This window comes from Pristiophorus japonicus, chromosome 2, assembly GCF_044704955.1.
Source record: "Pristiophorus japonicus isolate sPriJap1 chromosome 2, sPriJap1.hap1, whole genome shotgun sequence".
Lineage (NCBI taxonomy): Eukaryota > Metazoa > Chordata > Chondrichthyes > Pristiophoridae > Pristiophorus > Pristiophorus japonicus.
In genome coordinates, this window is record NC_091978.1 from 171,327,022 (window position 1) to 171,347,738 (window position 20,717).

General features: G+C 47.7%; 1 protein-coding gene across 5 annotated transcripts in view; it reads right to left on the reverse strand.

The window, feature by feature from the left end:
- The window catches only part of LOC139242191 (LIM and calponin homology domains-containing protein 1-like), a 570,211-nt gene that overhangs the window by 209,691 nt on the left and 339,803 nt on the right, over positions 1–20,717 (reverse strand). For all 5 annotated transcript variants that reach the window (XM_070870287.1, XM_070870279.1, XM_070870273.1 and 2 more), the window contains exon 4: positions 3,232–3,338. In XM_070870287.1, coding sequence (XP_070726388.1) covers positions 3,232–3,338 — 107 coding nt within the window. The remainder of the gene's footprint in view (positions 1–3,231; positions 3,339–20,717) is intronic.

Below are 20,717 nucleotides of genomic sequence, written 5' to 3' on the forward strand. Positions count from 1 at the left end.
ATAGGGAAGTTGATAAAGTCCATCCTGCATGTGTAAAGGGTTTCAGTGACCTGTCTAATGCAGCGATGTGTGGCGTGCTGAGAAAGTCTGCAAATGTCGCCAGCTGTGACCTGAAAAGAACCCGAGGCATAGAACGACAGTGCCGCGGTGACTTTGACCTCGACGGACAGTGCAGTTCTGATGGTGCTGGCAGGTTGCAGATCTGCCCTTATCAGCTGGCATACCTGAATGATAACCTCTTTGTGGAAGCGCAGTCTCCGAAGGCAGGTGGTGTCAGGCAAGTCGAGGTAAGAATGTGTCTCCTTGTACTTGCGGGGGGTGTAATGTCTGGTCCTCCTCATCTGTCTGTCACTTCGTTCATTGTGCACATAATGCAGTGCAGCATTCCTTCGGCGATGCCGAGTCTGCTGCATGTATTTGGTCACCAAGAGAGGGTGAGAAAGGACAGGCCCCATTGCAGTAGCTCTCTGTTTTCCACCGATTGCAGACAAACAAGGAATGTTCCGACGAACACACTTCCTCAATTCCAATCAATCACAGTGTTGTCAAGATGGTTTTAGAGGTGTTCACATCAACTCCAACGACCTGCAGAGTACAACCGAACTCCGCCGCGGTTGCAGCACAGCAGCCTTTTAAAGGATGCGACATGTGATCTAGAACATGGCATCCATAACGCTGTGACTCATCCCAGTTAGTTCCACTTTTTGTCGGCGGTTTTTGAGCGAACGATATAGTGAGTGAAATGTGTGCGAGGTGGTGGAATTGACGCTGGGTGACCTCCAGGGCCGCTAGTTTGGGTAAATATGCTCTTTACGATAAAAAACTGTTGCCGGGCATTAATATTGAATCTCGGCGTTAATTCCGTGCGGAAAGTAACGCTGGGCGATATTATGGGCATTGAAGTCGTCCATCCTGCTGATTCCGCCCCCAAAAAGTAGGCGGGCAGTAATATTTTTTATCGGCTTTAATCACATGGGGAAAGTAACGCTCGCCGATAAGTTTCCGACAAATGCCCGCCAGTTTCCATTTTGTGCCAAAATGGGCAATATATGGGCGTTATACGTCATTTCAGCGGTAAAGTGGGCGTTAAGCAGGCAAAAAAAGTGGAGGTTCTAGCCCATGAAGTTAGATCGTGGAGGAGAGGTGATGGAGAACAGTGTGGGTCACAGGACCATAGGGAGGTTGAGAAAAATGTCAGGTTCTGACTCGCAGAATATTAGTCGTGAATTTGACCAGGACTATGGGCTGCAATTTCCGCAATGGTTCCGTCAATCATCTGCCGCAACGCCCGCGGAATATCCACGGAAATCTCAGACAAGCAGCATAAACACTGGATGATCAGCAGAAGCCCCCGAAAATGAATGGTCTATGTCTCAGTGCGATGGAAGCAGAACTGAAAGTATCCGAGAGGTAAGCACAAAGATAGTTAGTGACAACACATAGCAGAACCTTAGAAAAAGAGGAAATTGGAGATATGGAGGTGGCCAGAGAGGATAGAAGAGATGTTGATGGCTTTCTAAGGGTTAGGGAAGTTTTGAGAGGTGGGGAACAGAGCCTGAGGAGAAGAAGCAGTTGACAATGTCAGTGGGATTTGGGCCAAAGAGGGATTCTTGAATGCTAAGGACCTGTGTTGGTAAGGAGTTTAGATAGCAGGTGGAGATCAGCTTCACAAGGGCTGGGTGGAAATAGGGAATAAAATACAAAATATTATGGGGCAATATCTAGGGTAGGGATGAACTGGGGCAGTACAAAAGGGCAAAGATGCCTGAGCAGCAGAGTGGACAGTCTCAATTCTGAAAACAGTCCATGAGTTCCTCATAGCTGGTATTTTTCTATCCTCCTTTAAACTCTGTTTTAATGTTCTAATACCCTTTAAAAGGTTTAGTTATCCATACTTGATATGATACTCCGTGTAGTCTTACCAATGCTTTACAAAATATTTACATTAACATCTATCAGTTCACTCATACACCATAAGTTATTTGCCTTGGCACATTTTAGAGGTATGTCAACGAGAAAATGAATGAGAAAAATGGTGTGCCAATTTCTCTGGGCTCATTTTGGAAAGTTGTTTAAAGGAGGAAAAATCATAAAATGTTTGAATGTCTGACCTAGAATCAATTAATTAGCTTGAAAAAGATTGATTATTTTTAAAGATTTCTCTGATCGCAGCATCATGAATGCATTCAAAAATAACATGTTTATAACACTGCTATAGACAGTGACCAAAGCAATTATTCCCCCATTCTTACCATGATTTAAACACAACAGAACTTGGTCCATACTGTGGTAATGTGATAATTATAGGACAGACATACGGAAGTATTCTTTTACATGAAAAGTGATCAACAGCTGGAACACATTATCAGGAGGGGTGTTTGAAGCCAGATCACAGGACTCATTTAAGAAAGCGCTAGATGCTGTAAGTAGAAAGTGGTTGGGATGGTTTTCTGGAAGGCTGAGGTCAAATAGACTGAAGGACCACCTCCATCCAAACCTATCTTGTGATATTATGATCGCGAGATGAAAATAATATGTGACATATATTCAAATCCAAACATTTCATTTGTATAGACTCTGGTACACTTATCATTTATTTACACAGTTTGTAATGATAAGATCAGATTTCCCTTGACAGAATGTTTATACTTGTTTTCTCTTGTGATTTACACACAGTTTCTTAGTTGTGTCTGCTCAAATATAAACAATAAAATACACTAACTCAAAAAGAACACTGGTGAAAAATGTTGTCTGCAACACAGCTGCATCTGTTAAACTTGCCAAAAGAATTTGACATTATTGCCTCAACTAATACAGTGCAAATTACAGAAATCTTGAAACAAGTTCCAGATGTCTGGCAATTCTTGAGATATATGTTTTGCAATTAAAAAGGCATAGTGTACTGCAAATACAACAAGATCCTGTTACATACAGGATGAGGATCAATAGGTCAGGGGAGAAATGGCTGCTCACTCCCAGACTTTTATAGAGAAGGCTGGATTGTAACCAAAATTGGGTTTGGCAAAGATGAGCTTCTATTAGGAATGTGCTTACAAGAGATTTGTATGTGTCTGTATTTTATTGTATTTAAATGACAGAAATATGCATATCAAATGAATTATTGCCAGACTAAGAATGAATTCAAAGCAACTTAAACAATTGGCACAGTATACTTTCAAATCCTCTCCCAATTTGTAGAAGCCATTTTCCATCTATTTAATATTCACTTACTTGATTGTAGCTCTGTTAGCCATATCTTGGAGATCACCGGGGTCAAAAAGCTGTGATCCCTTAAGTCCAAGCTCTTCACATGCTCTCAAAAACAAAGTAATGTTGTCCTGTTAGAGACATAAACACATTTATGTTACCAGCATCCATACAGGGTGCTTGATCATCAGTGCTTTCAATGCAAATGTAATATAATTTATACTTGGAATAAATGGCATTGTCTACACTAATAGTCCTTTATTTTATAGCCATGTTGCTCCATTCTGGTTTATAACCTGCACAACTCAAAAGAAAAGAGTCAAGTAATGTTTTGAGGTCAGCGGCAAAGTGATGCCGCTCACCATTGATCTTAAAGCAAGCTGTCCACAAAGATCTCTGTGGTGTCGATTTCACCTTTCCCAATGTTAATTTGATTCTGGTGCCAAGTCTAGGGTGTAGTGTCCCTGCATCGTACTACAAACTCACACGAGGCATGTACTGCAGACACAGTCACTACGTGACCTTAACCTTTATTCCCAGGACCAAGGAGTGCTGACCCTGGGTGGGACCTCCCCTTTTATACCTGGAAACCCAGGTGAGGAGTGTCTCCCACAAGTTCACCCCTGTGGTCAGGGTATGCATTTCCAGGGTATAAGTACAGTGTACAGGAGTTGCATGAAGGTTACAGTTACATGGAGATTACCGTTGCATGATGGTTACATACATGACATCACCTCCCCCCTTAAGTCTTTTTGTGTCAGAGGTTAAGTCTTTCAGGTGGTTGACGCTCTCTCGTGGAGTGTCGCAGTTATGGCTCTGGTGGCTGAGCCTCAGCACGCGTCTCTGTCACCTGAGGTGATTCCGGCCTGACCGGGCTGGCCGCAGGGACTGTGCATGCTGTGGATTGTCCTCGTTGCTCGTCCACTGGCAGTGGTGTGGGTAACATCTCATGCTCTTCTTCAGGTTCCTCCGTGTCTATGCTGAACCTTTTCTTTACTTGGTCCAAGTGTTTGCTGCATATCTGCCCATTGTTTAGTCTGACCACTATGACCCTATTCCCTTCTTTGCCAATTACGGTGCCCTCAAGCCACTTGGGTCCCAAAGCATGGTTAAGAACAAATACCGGGTCATCCATTTCTATACACCTCCCCCTTGAGTTTCGATCATGGAACTCGGTTTGGGACTGGCGCTTGCCCTCAACAATGTCTGCCAGGGCTGGGTGAATGAGGGACAGCCGCGTTTTAAGAGAGCGTTTCATGAGGAGATCCGCTGGCCGGACTCCCGTGAGCGAGTGCCGGCGGGACCTGTAGGCCAGCAGGAGGCGCGATAGGCGGTACTGAAGGGAGGGTCCTTGGATGCGTAGCATGCCCTGTTTTATGACTTGGACCGCACGTTCCGCCTGGCCATTGGAAGCCGGCTTGAACGGCACTGTCTGGACGTGTTTGATACCATTGCCCGACATAAACTCCTGGAATTCATGGCTGGTGAAACACGGGCCATTGTCGCTGACTAGGATGTCCAGCAAACCATGGGTTGTGAAAACCGTACGCAGACTCTCCACGGTGATGGATGTCGTGCACGAGTTTAATATGATGCACTCAACCCATTTCGAGTATGCGTCGACAACGATCAGAAACATTTTTCCCATCAACGGGCTCACATAGTCTACGTGAATACGTGACCATGGCCTGGTGGGCCAGGGCCACGGGCTGAGTGGGGCCTCCCTGGGAGCATTGCCCAGCTGGACACACGTCGTGCACCTGCGAACCCAGTGTTCCTGGTCTGAGTCAATCCCCGGCCACTATACATGTGACCGGGCAATGGCCTTCATTAGCACGATGCCAGGGTGCTCGCTGTGGAGTTCCCTGATGAACGCTCCCCTGCCTTTCTGGGGCATGACTACCCGGCCGCCCCATAGCAGGCAGTCGGCTTGGATGGAGAGCTCATCCATCCGTTCTGAAACGGTCTGACCTCCTCGGGGCACGCCCTGCATGCGGGCGCCCAATCCCCAGTCAGGACACATTTCTTTATCATGGAGAGGAGGGGGTCTCTGTTGGTCCAGAGTTTGATGTGGTGAGCTGTGACAGGAGAGCTTGTGGTGTCAAAAGCCTCAACGGCCATGACCATCTCAGCACTTTGCTCTGCTGCCCCCTGGCCAGGCAATTTTCAGTGCCTGGCCAGTGCCGTATGGTGTAGTCATACGCAGCCAGCATGAGAGCCCCTCGTTGTATGCGAGCTGACGCATTGGCATTGATAGCCTTGCTGTCGGACAACAGGGATGTTGACGGCTTGTGGTCCATCTCTAGCTCGAACCGTCTACCGAAAAGGTACTGGTGCATCTTTTTCACACCGTAAACACAAGCGGGTGCTTCCTTTTCGACCATGCCATATCCACGCTCTGCCTGGGAGAGTGACCTGGAGGCATAGGCCACCGGTTGGAGTCGGCCGTCGTCATTACCCTGCTGCAACACACACCCAACCCCGTAGGACGATGCATCACACGGTAAAACCAGTTTTTTACAGGGGTTATACAAAGTCAACAGTTTGTTAGAACACAGCAGGTTCCTCGCCTTATTGAAAGCCCGTTCTTGACAGTTCCCCCAAAGCCATTCACGACCTTTACGCAGAAGCATATGTAACGGCTCCAACAATATGCTTAAGTTCGGCAGAAAGTTCCCGCAATAGTTCAAAAGTCCCAGGAATGATCGCAACTCCGACGTGTTGCCAAGCTTGGGCGCCCGGCGGATCGCCTCCGTTTTAGATTCAGTGGGCCGGATCCCGTCTGCGGCAACCCTCCTGCCCAAAAACTCGACCTCTGGGGCTAAAAACACACACTTGGCCTTTTTCTGCCGCAAGGCTACCCGGTCCAGTAGTACCTCCTCCAGGTTGTGGAGGTGTTCCTCGGTGTTTCGACCCGTTATAAGGATGTCGTCTTGGAATATGATTGTTCCAGGAATGGATTTGAGCAAGCTTTCCATGTTCCGCTGAAAGATAGCTGCCGCCGAACGAATGCCAAACGGACACCTGTTGTAGATAAATAATCCCTTGTGCGTCGTGATGGTGGTCAGAAGCTTGGATTCCTCAGCCAGTTTCTGAGTCATGTAGGCCGAAGTGAGGTCCAGCTTCGTGAGCAGCTTGCCCCCTTCCAGCATGGCAAAAAGGTCCTCCGCTCTCGGGAGCGGGTATTGGTCTTGCAGCGACACTCGGTTGATGGTGGCTTTGTAGTCGCCACAAATACTGACCAAGCCATCTGCTTTAAGGACAGGAACGATGGGACTTGCCCAGTCGCTGAATTCAACGGCCAAAATTATGCCCTCTCTGAGCAGCCTGTCGAATTCACATTCAATTTTCTCACGCATCACATACGGCACCGCTCTGGCTTTGTGGTGCACTGGTCTGGCATCCGGAGTGATGCGTATCACTACTTTAGTGCCCTTGAACGTTGCGACACCGGGTTGAAACAGTGACCCGAATTTTTGTAGGACCTGTGAGCATGAACTTCGCTCCACAGATGAAATGGTGTGCACATCCCCCCATTTCCAATTCATCTCGGCTAACAAGCTCCTCCCCAAGAACCATTTCACGGGACGATCCAGAATGGCAGCCGGTTCTGTAATCCATTATGTGTTACCACCAAGTTTGCACTGCCTAGCACTGGGATGATCTCTTTGGTGTATGTCTGTAGCTGTGTGTCAATGCGTTCCAGTTTGGGCCTGCTAGCTCTGTGTGGCCATAGTCTCTCAAATTGTTGGGCGCTCATAAATGACTGGCTAGCTCTCGTATCCAGCTCCATGCGCACCGGGATGTCATTCAATAAAACTTTCATCATCATGGGTGGCGTTTTAGTGTATGAGCTGTGGACGTCAGCCATGTGAACCTGCTGAACTTCAGCATCCATGGCTTTACCCCAGGCATCATCCTGCATTGCAGACCCCTCGTCTGGTTCCTCTGTCTCGCAGATTAGCCTCGCTACAGTCTTTTTGCACATCCAGGCCAAATGTCCACTGACGTTACAAATCCTACAGGTATATTGCTGGAACCTGCAGCTTTTCGCAGTATGTTAACCCCCGCATCTCCAGATTGTTGTTAACAAAGGGACAGTTACCAGGCATTCCTCTCTGATTGCCCATTTGGTTGTTTCTAAGCACTCTGATGGTGGGTGTTAATGGTCCCATCGCGGGACGCATTGTTCCTCGTGATGGCGTGAATTGCCAATCCCCTTTCCATTGGCCCTGTTGTGGGCCCACCCGAGAGTCTGTTGCTGCCTGGGCGGTTTCGAAATGCCCTTGCCTGCCTGCGGGGTTCCTAGCCGCGTTCATAATGTTAACTCCCTGGTCCATCGCCACGTTGGGACCAGGGCTGCGTGCGTAAATTAGCTTGGTCTCCTCTTCCCCTGCCATGAAGGTCTGAGCTATTAACGCCGCCCCTTCTAAAGTCAAGTCCTTGGCCTCTATGAGCTTCCTGAAAATCCCGGCATGATTAATGCCCTCAATGAAAAAGTCCCTTAACATCTCTCCCTGCAGGCGTCTGTGAACTTACAGAGACTGGCCAAGCACCGCAGGTCCGCAACGAAGTCCGTGATGTATTGTCCCTCCCGACGCCGGTGTGTGTAGAACCAGTGCCGGGCCATGTGTACGCTACTCGCTGGCTTGAGATGCTCACTAATCAGCTGGCTGAGCTTTTCAAAGGACTTGACCGCTGGCCTTTGGGGTGCGAGCAGGTCTTTCATCAGCGCATACGTCTGTGGTCCGCAGCTGGTCAGTAGATGCGCCCTCCGCTTGTCAGCCGCTGTCGCTCCCAGCCAGTCCTTCGTGACAAAGCTTTCCATGAAGTCAGCCCAGTCCTCACCCACACAGTAATGTTCCTCTGTGCTACCGGTGGCCATCCTCGTGGTTCAGTGATTCCCGTTTCTCGTCGCCAAATGTGGTGTCCCTGCACCGTACTACAAACTCACACGAGGCATGTACTGCAGACACAGTCACTACGTGAACTTAACCTTTATTCCCAGGACCAAGGAGTGCTGACCCTGGGTGGGACCTCCCCTGTTATACCTGGAAACCCAGGTGAGGAGTGTCTCCCACAAGTTCACCCCCTGTGGTCAGGGTGTACATTTCTAGTGTATAAGTACAGTGTACAGGAGTTGCATGAAGGTTACAGTTACATAGAAATTACCATTGCATGATGGTTACATACATGGCATAGGGGATCTTCAGCGTCCAGTAACAGCAATGTCATCAAGCAGGCTGAATAGCCAATCACATTAAAGAATTCTCACAGACAGCAAACAAGGAAGTAAAAAGCACTGATTATCCTTCACTTTTTAATCATTTTACAGAGAGTGAAATAAAGATTGGGACATACACATGGGATTAAAGTAAAAGCTGAAGTATCATAAACAAACTTTAAAAAGAAAATATTTTTTATTATACTAAAAAATATGGAGGTGGAAATTCGGTCGCGCCTCAGTTGGGGCGGTGTCCTGGCAGAGCAGTAAATTTTGCAAATGATTTGTGTCTGCTGCTGCAAAATTCATCAGCTGGGCCCAGAGTTTGGAGCGGGACGCCAAAGGAGGCATTGCACCCCTCTTTTAGGGCGCTAGGCCGGCTGAGCAAGGGAAAATCCCGAGCTAAACAGTTGGCCTCAAAGTGCCATAACAGAGGCCTGGGGCGGAGGGGGGGGGGCGGCGGGAAACTTGAAAAAAAACCACCAAAAACATTCCAAATCCATAACTCAGACCACCACATAAATCACAAAAATAATTTTTTTTAAACTATCACACTTACCTGAGGTCGGCATTACTTACCTCACTGTGGCCGCTACAGCTTGGAATGACTGCTTTCCACCAGGGCATGCTATGAAGCATTACAGGTTGGGCAGCAACCAAAAATTGGGCCAGTGTCGCAAACAGAGCCATTGCACACCGGCTTGCCACTCCCCGTCGATACCGGCATCGAATGTTCCGGCGGGGCGCTGGAAGCTGGCCACTTAGGCGCAAGTGTTTTCTGCCACCATTGCCACCCCTTCGGGGCGCTAAGAGGGATGGCAGAAGACCGAATTTCCACCCCATGGAATTTTATCATAATGGAAACATTTGATATTCCATAATATAAAATTAGTTTTTCAGGGACAGAGGGGTTGTTCAGCGGTAATTAATGACTTAGTACACAATAAAAACCCAGTTATACCTCATTGAACAAGGCTTAACTTTTTGGGGGGTATTACAGCAATATTAAGCGTAAAATGGGAAATTCACGCCAAATCACTGATTCAGTGCCGATTGCCATTTGTGGGGGCTTCAACAACGCGTCGTGTGGAGGAACAGGGAATCACTGACAGCAACTTCTGGATTTCTGCGTTTCACTGTGTATGTGCAGATGCCAGAAGTTGCTGTCAGTTTCATAGGGTAATGACAGCAAATGCTGATAGTTTCACCCTCATTACAACCACAAAATCCGGGCCATTATTTTATCCTACATATATGTCACATATATTCTAATCAACATACAAAATATTTGAACAAACAAAAAATTAGTTTAATTAACGTAATGCTTTAAAACATTTAATTATAAACACAAAGGCTGTGGAATAAATATATGAAAAGAGCCAAATTTGCTTTTTGATGTTGGTTAAATGAACATTGACACATTTTGCCTACAATGTCCCCACCTACACCATTAAATAAAACTAAAGCATCCTCCTATTTACATGGACCATAATCATGAGCCAAACAGTGGACCCACAATAATTTCCCGAAGCCCTATTAGCCAAACACAATATTGTGGTAATATCGATACAATGCTGTCCAACTGTTGTCCTGCCCAATACTTCTGTAACATTTCACAGCAGGGCTTTTAATTGTTTTTAATTATATGATAAATAACAGGGCTAAATGTTGGAAATATGTATTTCCAGGAAGTAACATCATGGATGGCAATTGTTCACAATATGTGTGGCATTATTAATTAATCAGCATATTCATTTGGCACAGAGTCAATGGAAAAGAAAGTCGGGTAGAGTGCAAAACCGATTTGCTAATGCCCATTTGGCTCTACTATCCAAGACAAATTTATACTTCAGATGCTCTTCGGCTTGTGTTACCTTATTTACTACAGCGCTGCCAGCAAAGACAGGACTGCCATCACGTGCCACATGGTGCATGTAATGGCAGCATGAGGACGCTGCACTCCAGAACAGCATAATTAAATGCCATACGACAGCGTTTACCCCTCGGTAAAAGCCGTACTGAGTTCTGTCTGTCTGAATGTCTCTGTGATCTACCGGAACTCTCTTCTGTCTTCTTCTGTGACCAATCTTCAGCGAGAAACAAAGATGGAGCAGGACGTAGTGGAAAAGTGTGAGCAGGACCCCAGTGTTTATCCTCAACCGGGAACTAATGCCTGGGAGAGTGAAGCATTGCCTCAAGTTTCTTACTCTCACTCTCCACACCTCGGATTTCTCATCATCTCTCCCAAAGGCGCTGCTCAGTGTCGCGCTTACAGTACACATCCCACCGTATGCAGCTAGCCCCATACAGTAGAGCCTGGTCTCCAGTCGTTTCGGACTCCCTTGCCATTGGACCAGGACCTCACTCTGCTAAGCCCGTGTGGTAGCTGGTGTGAGCCCAGAAGAGCCGAGGGCCCAGGAGGAGCACGGGCCTGCCCACACTGCGATATGTGTGCGCACTATGTCCGTGCAGCTGAGCAGGTCTCCAGTCATCCTGGTTAACCCTTGCCACTGGATAAATGTCTATCTCTGTCAAGCCGGTGTGGTGGCTGGTGTGCAATGGTCACCACACGTTAAAAAAAAAATCCACGCACAGGCATCTTCCACCCCCTCAATTGGAGTTCAAGGCTGGAACATCAGGTCCTTCATTGAAACATTTGTGAACTCATGTGGAAGCAAGTTATCCTCGTTCGAGGGACCGCCTATGATGATGATGATGATGACATTAAAAGAACTCATGCATAGCATCTTCCATCCTTCAAAATGAAGTTTGAAACCAGGAACATCAGGACCCTCATGGACAACCTCAACAGCGACTGACCGGAACGTCGCACTGCTATCGTTGCCCGGGAACCCAGACATTACGAGATTGACATAGCCGTCCTAAGCAAGACCTAACGGGCAGGGGAATGCCAGCTCAAAGAACAAGGTCGTGGTTACACCTTCTTCATCAAGAATGAGCTTGCGGGCCGTCTCAGAGACTCCCCTTGCGGGATAAGCGAACGTCTCATGACTCTTCGGCTCACCCTAGCCCAGAATCAGTGCGCTACGGTCATCGGTGTGTACGCCCCAACACTGGAAGCTACAGATGAGACCAAAGAGGAATTCTACTCCAGTCTTGAACAATCCCTGTCCTGAATCCCAACGGACGACAAGCTGATCCTCCTTGGCGATTTCAATGCCAGAGTCGGAAAGGACACAGGCCTCTGGGGAAGTGCAATCAGCAGAGAGGGGGTGGGGAAATCATACTCCAGTGGACCTGGCTCCTGACAAAATGCCTAGAACATGGCCTTGTCAATACCAACACCTTGTTCCATCAGAGGGCATCATGACAACACCCTTGCTCCAAGCATTGGCATCTGCTCGACGTCATCATCTGAGCGAGGGACCACAAGGATATGCATTTCACCTGCGCCATGACAGGGGCTGACGACTGCTGGATGGACCTCCACCTAATCCGCTCTGTCATCAATATCAATATAGCCCCATGGCAATGATGGCAACAGAAACAATGGTGCAGGAAAATCAACGCTGGGGCACTCAAAGACCCTGATAAAAAAGCCCTATTCAGCCGGCGCCTCACTGCCAACCTGGCGACGCCCGTTCACCCAGAGACACAGAGTGTCCACAGCGCCTGCTCTGTCCTCAAGGTCTCCATAATCAGCATCTGCGAGGAGACGCTCGGTCACTCAACCAGGAAACACCAAGACTGGTTTGATGAAAATGACCAGGAGATCCAGGAGCTATATTAGCCACAAGCGCAAGGCATTTCTGAATTTAAAACAGCAACCCAGCTCGAGTGCAAGAAAGCAGCTCCACAGATGGCTGAAGGCTGAGGTCCAACAAAAAACCCGCGACCTAAAACACAGATGATAGGTGGAGAAAGCACAGGATATCCCACAGCTGGCCGACAACCATGACTTGCATGGATTCTTCAGCGCAGTCAAGACCACGTACGGCCCAAGCACCCAAGGCCCTACCCCACTGCTGGCCAAGAACGGTGAGGTACTCATCAAGGACAGAGAGGCAATCAGTGCCCGTTGGAAGGAGCATTTAGAAGATCTCCTTAACCGAGACTCTGTCTTCAACGTGAGTGTCCTCAACTCCATCCCGCAACTGCTACCCGCCACCATCTCAGCACAACCCCAGCCCGGCACGAGGTAGAAAAGACCATCTGTCGGCTGAAGAATAACAAGGCAACAGGAACAGATGGAATTCCCGCCGAAGCACTAAATCGCGGCAGAGAAGCACTATTGGCATGAATATATGTCCTCATTTCTCTTATCTGGAAGGAGGAGAGCATGCCAGGAGATCTCAAAGACGCTGTGATTATGACCATCTTCAAAAAAGGGGACAACCTGACCCTGCCACACAACACTGCCCCCCGATTATCAAAATCCATGACGAGGCCTTGGACAACGTGGATCATTTTCCATACCTTGAGAGCCTACTATCAGTAAGAGCAGACATTGACGACGAGGTCCAACACCGCCTTTAGTGTGCCAGCGCATCCTTTGGTCTCCTGAGAAAGAGAGTGTTTGAAGACCAGGATCTCAAATCTGGCACCAAACTTATGGTCTACAGAGCAGTAGTGATACCCGCCCTCCTATATGGCTCAGAGACATGGACTATCTACAGCAGACACCTCAAAACGACCAGCGCTGCCTCCGTAAGATCCTGCAAATCCATTGGCAGGATAGACGCACCAACGTCAGTGTTCTTGCTCAGGCCAACATCCCCAGCATCGAAGCACTGACCACGCTCGATCTGCTCCGTTGGGTGGGCCACATTGTCCGCATGCCTGACCCGAGACTTCCAAAGCAAGCGCTCTACACGGAGCTTCGACACGGCAAGTGAGCCCCAGGTGAGCAAAGGAAATGCTTCAAGGACACCCTCAAAGCCTCCTTGATAAAGTGCAACATCCCTATCGACACCTGGGAAACCCTGGCCCATGACCACCCAAAGTGGAGTGAGAGGGCGCTGATCAGCTCAAGTCCCATCGCCGAGAGCAAGCAGAAACCAAGCGTAGATAGCAAAAGGAGCATGCGTCAACCCAGGCTTCCCACCCACCCCTTCCTTCAACTACTGTCTGCCCCACCTGTGACAGAGACTGCAGGTCCCGCCTTGGACTCTTCAGTCACCTGAGAACTTACTTTTAGAGTGGAAGCAAGTCATCCTTGACTCCGAGGATTGCCTATGATGATGATGATCATCAGTAATGCTGTTATAAGATAAAGAGGGCATACTCAGCAGGTCAAGCAGAATTTGTGGAAAGAGAAACAGGTTTAACATTTCAGGTTGATGACCTTTCATCAGAACTGGAAAAAGTTAGAGATGTAACAGATTTTAAGCAAGTGCGGTGGCAGGGAAAGGGGGGAGGGAAGGAAAGAACAAAAGAGAAGGTCTGGTACAGTGGATGGCAGGAGTGATTAAATGACAGAAGGTATGATTGTACAAAGCAAAAGGAGATGGTAACGGGACAAGTAAAGAAACAAAGGATGGGTCTAGAAGAGTTCCAATGGCTCAGAAATTCTTGCCTCCCCAGGAACGTATGGAGTGTCTACGGACCCGGGAAGGCATCGCAAAAGCCGGTTTTCAACGCACAATGTGCATGCTCTGAAAACCAGCTTTTCTGCCCTGTCAAGCTCCAGCTTGACAGATCCTCCATATCTTGGCAGCCAGGATATTTGCAAGGGCAAGATTGCGGTATTTACCCATCTCTTGCCCAGCAAACGTTCTCAAAACTCTTGTGCCTGATAAAAGCAGACGCATAGCCTACTTTTACAGGTGTAAGAGTCTTAAAATTAAAAATACACATTTTATTTTTAAAAACCCTGCCCACTATGTTAAGTTTATTTTAAACCATAATTTAAAAAACTTTTTAAAAACTCAGAAATAGTTTTTTTCTCTAAGCTATTTATTAAATTTAATTTCAATTAATTTTAATTATGTGAGGTGTGTTTTAAATTTTTATTTTGTGTTATTGTGTTGTTTTTTTTTTCTCAATTAATAGCAATGAGAACTCGTAGATACGGAGTTCCCATTGCTATTAATTGAGAATACTGTACCTAATTGGTTGAGCAGTCACACGTGACTGCACCTTCTGAGTCGGAACCTGGAGGACGGGAGCACGCTTCGCAGCACGGGAAAGGAAGGCCTCCCCAACGGAATTCCATGCTCCTCCGGGACCACCAGGTACTTTCAGAAAAATTCTCCGGTCGGAGGCGTTCTTCCGAAAGAAGCCTCCGACCGGAATTTCAGGGCCAATATGTCTTCCTTTTTCCTCAACTGAGGATTCCGCTCTACCTGGTTGATGGGGCCCTTGACCGTGTCCGTCCCATTTCCCACACTTCTGCTCTCACCCCTTCCCCTCTCTCGCAGAACCACGATAGGGTTCCCCTTGTCCTCAGCTTTCACCCCACCAGCGTCCACATTCAAGAGATCATTCTCTGCTATTTCCTTTACTTCCAGCCTCATTCCACCACCAAACACATCTTCCCTTCCCCTCCCCTTTCAGCATTCCATAGGGACTGCTCCCTCTGAGACACTCTGGTCCACTCCTCAATCACCTGAGCAGCCTTTCCCTGAGGTGATGCAGGAGAGGGGGGAGAATAAGAAGGGGGTCAAAATTGCCTCTTTCTATAGGCCTTCGGCGCTTGAAAGCAGCGGAATTGCCTCGCAGGAGTGGCCCCACCACTGGTCGGTGTCCCTACAGCTTTTGCTGTTGGTACACTCTCTGTGGCTTGGCAGTGCGGCTGCCCTTAAAGGGGAGAGCGCAGTGCCGCGGCCAACAATTATGGCCGCGGGTTCGGCCGAGCCGCCAACAGGCAGTCTCTCATCCCCTCTTGGGTGCCAGGCCACTGGCCCAGCCGAAACCCTCCCTGGTGGCCCAGTGTTTTTCACTAAAGTGGATGCAGAGTTCACAGCAGCCCTCCCCTTTAACTGAAGGGGAGGGACGTTGTGACGCATCAGCACGATTTAAAAACAAATAATAAATAGGAGCAGGAGGAGGCCATTTGGCTCCTCGAGCCTGCTCCACCATTCAATAAGTTCATGGCTGATCTGATCCTGGCCTCAACTCCACTTCCCCGCCCGATCCCCATAACCCTTGACTCCCTTATCATTCAAAAATCTATCTATCTCCACCTTGAATACATTCAATGAGCCAAGGCTGATGCCTTGCAGTGTCAGTCACTTCGCCCCGCCCCACTTCTGTCCCACTAGTGACAGCGCCGCCCCACCCCCACTTCTGTCCCACTAGTGACAGCGCCGCCCCACCCCCACTTCTGTCCCACTAGTGACAGCGCCGCCCCACCCCCACTTCCGCCCTGATGATGAGACCATTTCCACCCCACTCCAAAAACTGCTAAATTTCAGTTGCTGCATTGGGGCGGCCAGAACACATCAAAAATGGTAGGTGTGCCTCGTTTCAGGCGGTGGGCATTTTCGGCCCCACAGTATCAAGGCATCTGTCACTCACAGATACCAACTTGGAAACTGGCACTACACCTACTTTAGAAGCTAGTGTAGTAGTGTGATTTGATGAGTCCGCTGCAGCAAGGCTAGGGGAAAGGGTAGTTCAGGAGCTAGCTCCCCGGAGGGTGAGGACTCAGTTGATGACCTCGATGGGGAGGCCTTCAGAAGAAGGGTGATGGGCATGCACAGCAAATTGCTAAGTGCAATGGCAAGCCTGCCAGAGAGCATTTCGGCAATGTCAAGGAGCAGGGAGGAGTCTGTGCAGAGCGTGGAGCCCAGAATTTCCAGGTTGGAAATGATGGAAAACACCCGAAAAGACCATGTTGACCCAGACATGATGCTACATGTCATGCCCAATGTCGCGGCTGCCATTGCAGCACAGGCAGAAGCGACCCAACGTCTTAGTGCTGCAACGGAAGCGCAGACCGCTCTCATGAAGTCTCAGCTTGATGGCACCCAAGCTCAGACCGCTGCCATCGTGGCTCGGTTTACCACCGTCGACCGGGGCTTGCAGGGTGTCGCAGCTGAGGCACCGCCCTGCGCGAGTGGCAGTGGGTGAGTGGAGCAGGACCCTACTCTCTTCTCTTCGGATGACAGCATTCCTGTTCACACCACTGTCACTCTGCCATTGCCCTCTAGCCTGTCAGCTAGTCAGCTCAGACTGCTGACATTCATGCCGAGGTGGTGCAGTTTACAGCCAGGCCTTCTAGGTCCAGAGCTGCTCGAGGTTGTCCTGCAAAGCCATCTGAAGTCACCCCTGTGGAAACTCAGCAGACTTCCACCAGCCAGGTTGGAGCCACTGGGGGAGCACTTTGTAGGAGCACCAGATCAGGAAGGGGTACCCAAATGATAGACACTAACGGATTGCACAAGTGTGATTAGATTATAATGTAAGCTGACTGACAGTGGCGATGTCTGGACCTCTTTCAGTTTGAATGTAAGATTTTGGATTGTTTTTTTATGGAAGTGCTGGCTTGCTGCAATAGATGTGAAAAGTTTTTTTTAAGTATGGAGGATGTGCTGCTGGATGCTTGCAAAGGCTCGAATGGTAAATGAAGGCCTTTGAGATGATAGAACATGTTGCAAATACTCAGCAAGTCAGGTAACATCTGTGGAGAGAAAAACACATCTCAGGTCGAGATGCTGCCTGACCAGCTGAGTATTTGCAGCATTAGAAATATGTATCAATTGACTTTGGATTAATTTATTGGGCTAGAAATTCATCTACTTACCACCACTCCATAGCGGCATGAAATGGTGATATAATGGCAGCTGTCATTTTTTCACCAGCCAGTGGCGAGGCCCGCAGAGGCCGACATATTCCTCTCCCATGGAGTGATGACGTCAATCAGCGTGCAACGTTGAATTAATGTCACCAATGCGAACTTCGATCCTAAGCACGCCAGGCAAGCAGACTGACAGTGGCGATGTCTGGACCTCTTTAAGGGGCACACACATCGTCATGTAAGTTTGAATGTAAGATTTTGGATTGTTTTTTATGGAAGTGCTGGCTTGCTGCAATAGATGTGAAAAGTTTTTTAAGTATGGAGGATGTGCTGCTGGATGCTTGCAAAGGCTCGAATGGTAAATGAAGGCCTTTGAGACGATAGAACATGCTGCAAATACTCAGCAAGTCAGGCAACATCCGTTGAGAGAGAAACACATCTCAGGTCGAGATGCTGCCTGACCAGCTGAGTATTTGCAGCATTTTATGCCATCATTTAACATTTACAGCTTCTGCTTGTAGAGGGAGGAGGAAGATACAGAAGAGGAGGAAGCTGAAGGGGAGAAATCAGACATATGGAAACATCCCAGACAGCACCTTTGCGGCCAGGATATCCGGAATTGAATCATCCGCCAGTGGTCCCAGTGGCCACAACCCCAATTCCCCTTTCAACAATTAGTCCCCTCTGTTACTGACCATCAAGCGTCCTCTTGGCCACAATGCTGAAATAAAATTCACCACAAAGCAAACTTTCCAATCCATCTATATATATCTAGCCATCCAATGTATTTGGATTTTCAGAAGGCATTTGATAAGGTGCCACATAAAAGGTTACTGCACAAGATAAGATCTCACTGGGTTGGGTGTACTATATTCGCATGGATAGAGGATTAGCTAACTAACAGTAAACAGAGAGTTGGGATAAATGGGTCATTTTCCGGTTGGCAAACAGTAACTAGTGGGGTGTCACAGGATTGGTGCTGGGGCCCCAACTATTTACAATCTATATTAATGACTTGGATGAAGGGGCCGAGTGTAATGTAGCCAAGTTTGCTGATGATACAAAGATGGGTGGGAAAGCAAGTTGTGAGGAGGACACAAAGAATATGCAAATGGACAAAGACAGGCTAAGTGAGCGGGCAAACATTTGGCAGATGGAGTATAATGTGTGAGGTTATCCACTTTGGCAGGAAAAATAAAAAAGCAAATTATTATTTAAATGGAGAGAGATTATAAAATGCTGCAGTACAGAGGGACCTGAGGGTCCTTGTGCATGAAACGCAAAAAGTTAGTATGCAGATAGAGCAAGTAATCAGGAAGGCAAATGGAATGTTGGCACTTATTGCAAGGGGGATGGAGTATAAAAGTAGGTAAGTCCTGCTACAAGTGTACAGGGTATTGATGAGTCCACACCTAGAGTATTGCGTACAGTTTTGGTTTCCTTATTTAAGTAAGGATATATTTGCATTGGAGGCAGTTCAGAGAAGGTTCAGTAGGTTGATTCCTGACATGAAGGGGTTGTCTTATGAAGAAAGGTTGAGCTGGTTGGGCCTATTCTCATTGGAGTTTAGAAGAATGAGAGGTGATCTTATTGAAACATATAAGATACTGAGGGGGCTCAACCAGGTAAATGCAGAGAGGATGTTTCCACTCGTGGGGAATCTAGAACTAGGGGGCATAGTTTCAGGATAAGGGGTCACCCACTTAGAACTGAGATGAGGAGAAATTTCTTCTCTCAGAGGGTTGTAAAGCTGTGGAATTCTCTGCCCCAGAGAGCTGCGGAGGCTGGGTCATTGAATATATTGAAGGTGGAGATAGACAGATTTTTGAATGATAAGGGAGTGAAGGGTTATGGAGAGCGGGCAGGGAAGTGGAGCTGAGCCCAGGATTAGATCATCCATGATCTTATTTAATGGCGGAGCAGGTTCGAGGGGCTAATGGCCTACCCCTGCTCCTATTTCTTATGTTCTTTCAAGAAATCAACTTATCACCCTTATGCCTTCTCTTAGTGACTATCATGTGTGTGCCTTTGCCTATCCTACTGATGTCATGCAGTGCTACCCCAGATGCTGCAGCATGGCTGGTGGAAGGCTGCTGACTTTCAGTGGGGGAGACTGCAAATGGCCTTGCTGGTTGATCTTGTGGAGACGTTGGCTGGGAGTCAAATCAGTCTTCTTCTGTCCTTGTTCTTCTTCAGTCTCCTCTCCTTGACTAAAATTTTAGCCAACAATATATTTTTCAATAAATGTTGACTAATCTTTAGTAGCTCATAATTCTGACATTTTCTGTCATCAATAAAAGAGAATTGCACTGTGTGGGGTAAAATTGCCCTCCACTGGAAACGGGATGCACCTACCGATTTTGAAGTGTTCTGGCCGCCGCAATGAATGCTGTGGCCTATCTGGCGAAATTCAGTCCCTTGGGTGGTTTTTCCTGCAGGGCGGATGGGGGTGGAAGTGGGAGCGGAGTGGAGTGCCCGTCAGTAGCAAAATGGAAGTGGGGGCGGGACGGCGTGGCCGCAGCTGTCAGTCGTCAGCACGTGCTGATGACATCATCGCGCTGGCGCATCACAACGGCTCTCCCCTTCAGTTAAAGGGGAGAGCCGGTGCGAACTCTGCATTCATTTTAATTAGGTCCATTGGACCACCAAGAGGAGGCGCCAGGCTGCCTGTTGGCCATCTGACCTGGCAGTCAGCCCCACAAAAAAAAAATGGCGGCCGTGGCACTGCACCCTCCCCTGTAAGAACGGCCGCACCGCCATTTCATAGAGAGTGTACTGACAGCAAACGCCATTCTGCGCCGCCCCTTGGCTGCCACCTACTGGCGGTCAGAAGCCTTATTGGAAGAGGCAATTTCAGCCCCTGTAACTTTAGTAAACTCATCCGTATGAAGTTCCTCTGTCCACTAGTTTAACAAAGATCAGCCATGATCTTACTGAATGGTGGAGCAGGCTCGAGGGACCAAATGGCCTACTCCTGCTCCTATTTCTCATGTTCTTATGTTCTTAAAGACATTAACCTGTTTATTTTAAGGAGATTAATACTTTCCTGGGCATAGCTTAAAATAATAAAAGGCATATGTCTTGTAAACTAATATTATATTGTCCTTTCCGATACCAACAATTTTGCTCACTATTATTGTTTACACATTTTTACAAAGATGGAGTGGAACCATTTCAAGTTACAGAACATTAGAAGTTAATTTATTTAAGAGTACAGTTTAGTCGCTGTCAGTGCTATTATACAGTTGGTATAAGTTGATAAAAAAATTACAAATTAAAAAACAAAGTAAGAAAACCACCAGACCCTCCTAAACTCCCTACTTCTTTTCAGATAGTCATTCAGGTGCATGTATTCATTCCTCCTTGTCTTCACTGAGCTCTGGTGTCTCAGAAGCAGCCAACAAAAATACCCCCGTTTAGTCATTTAGTCCAATCTGATTACAGTTCTGTAAAATTACTGGAAATATGCCAGAGAGAAGTACCTAACTTACTAATCTAACCTTTCTAAGACACTAGCCCACTGCTAAAATAAGTGTAACATTTGGTTCGTCCCCTCTTAACCCTGTTATAATTGTATTGTTCCAG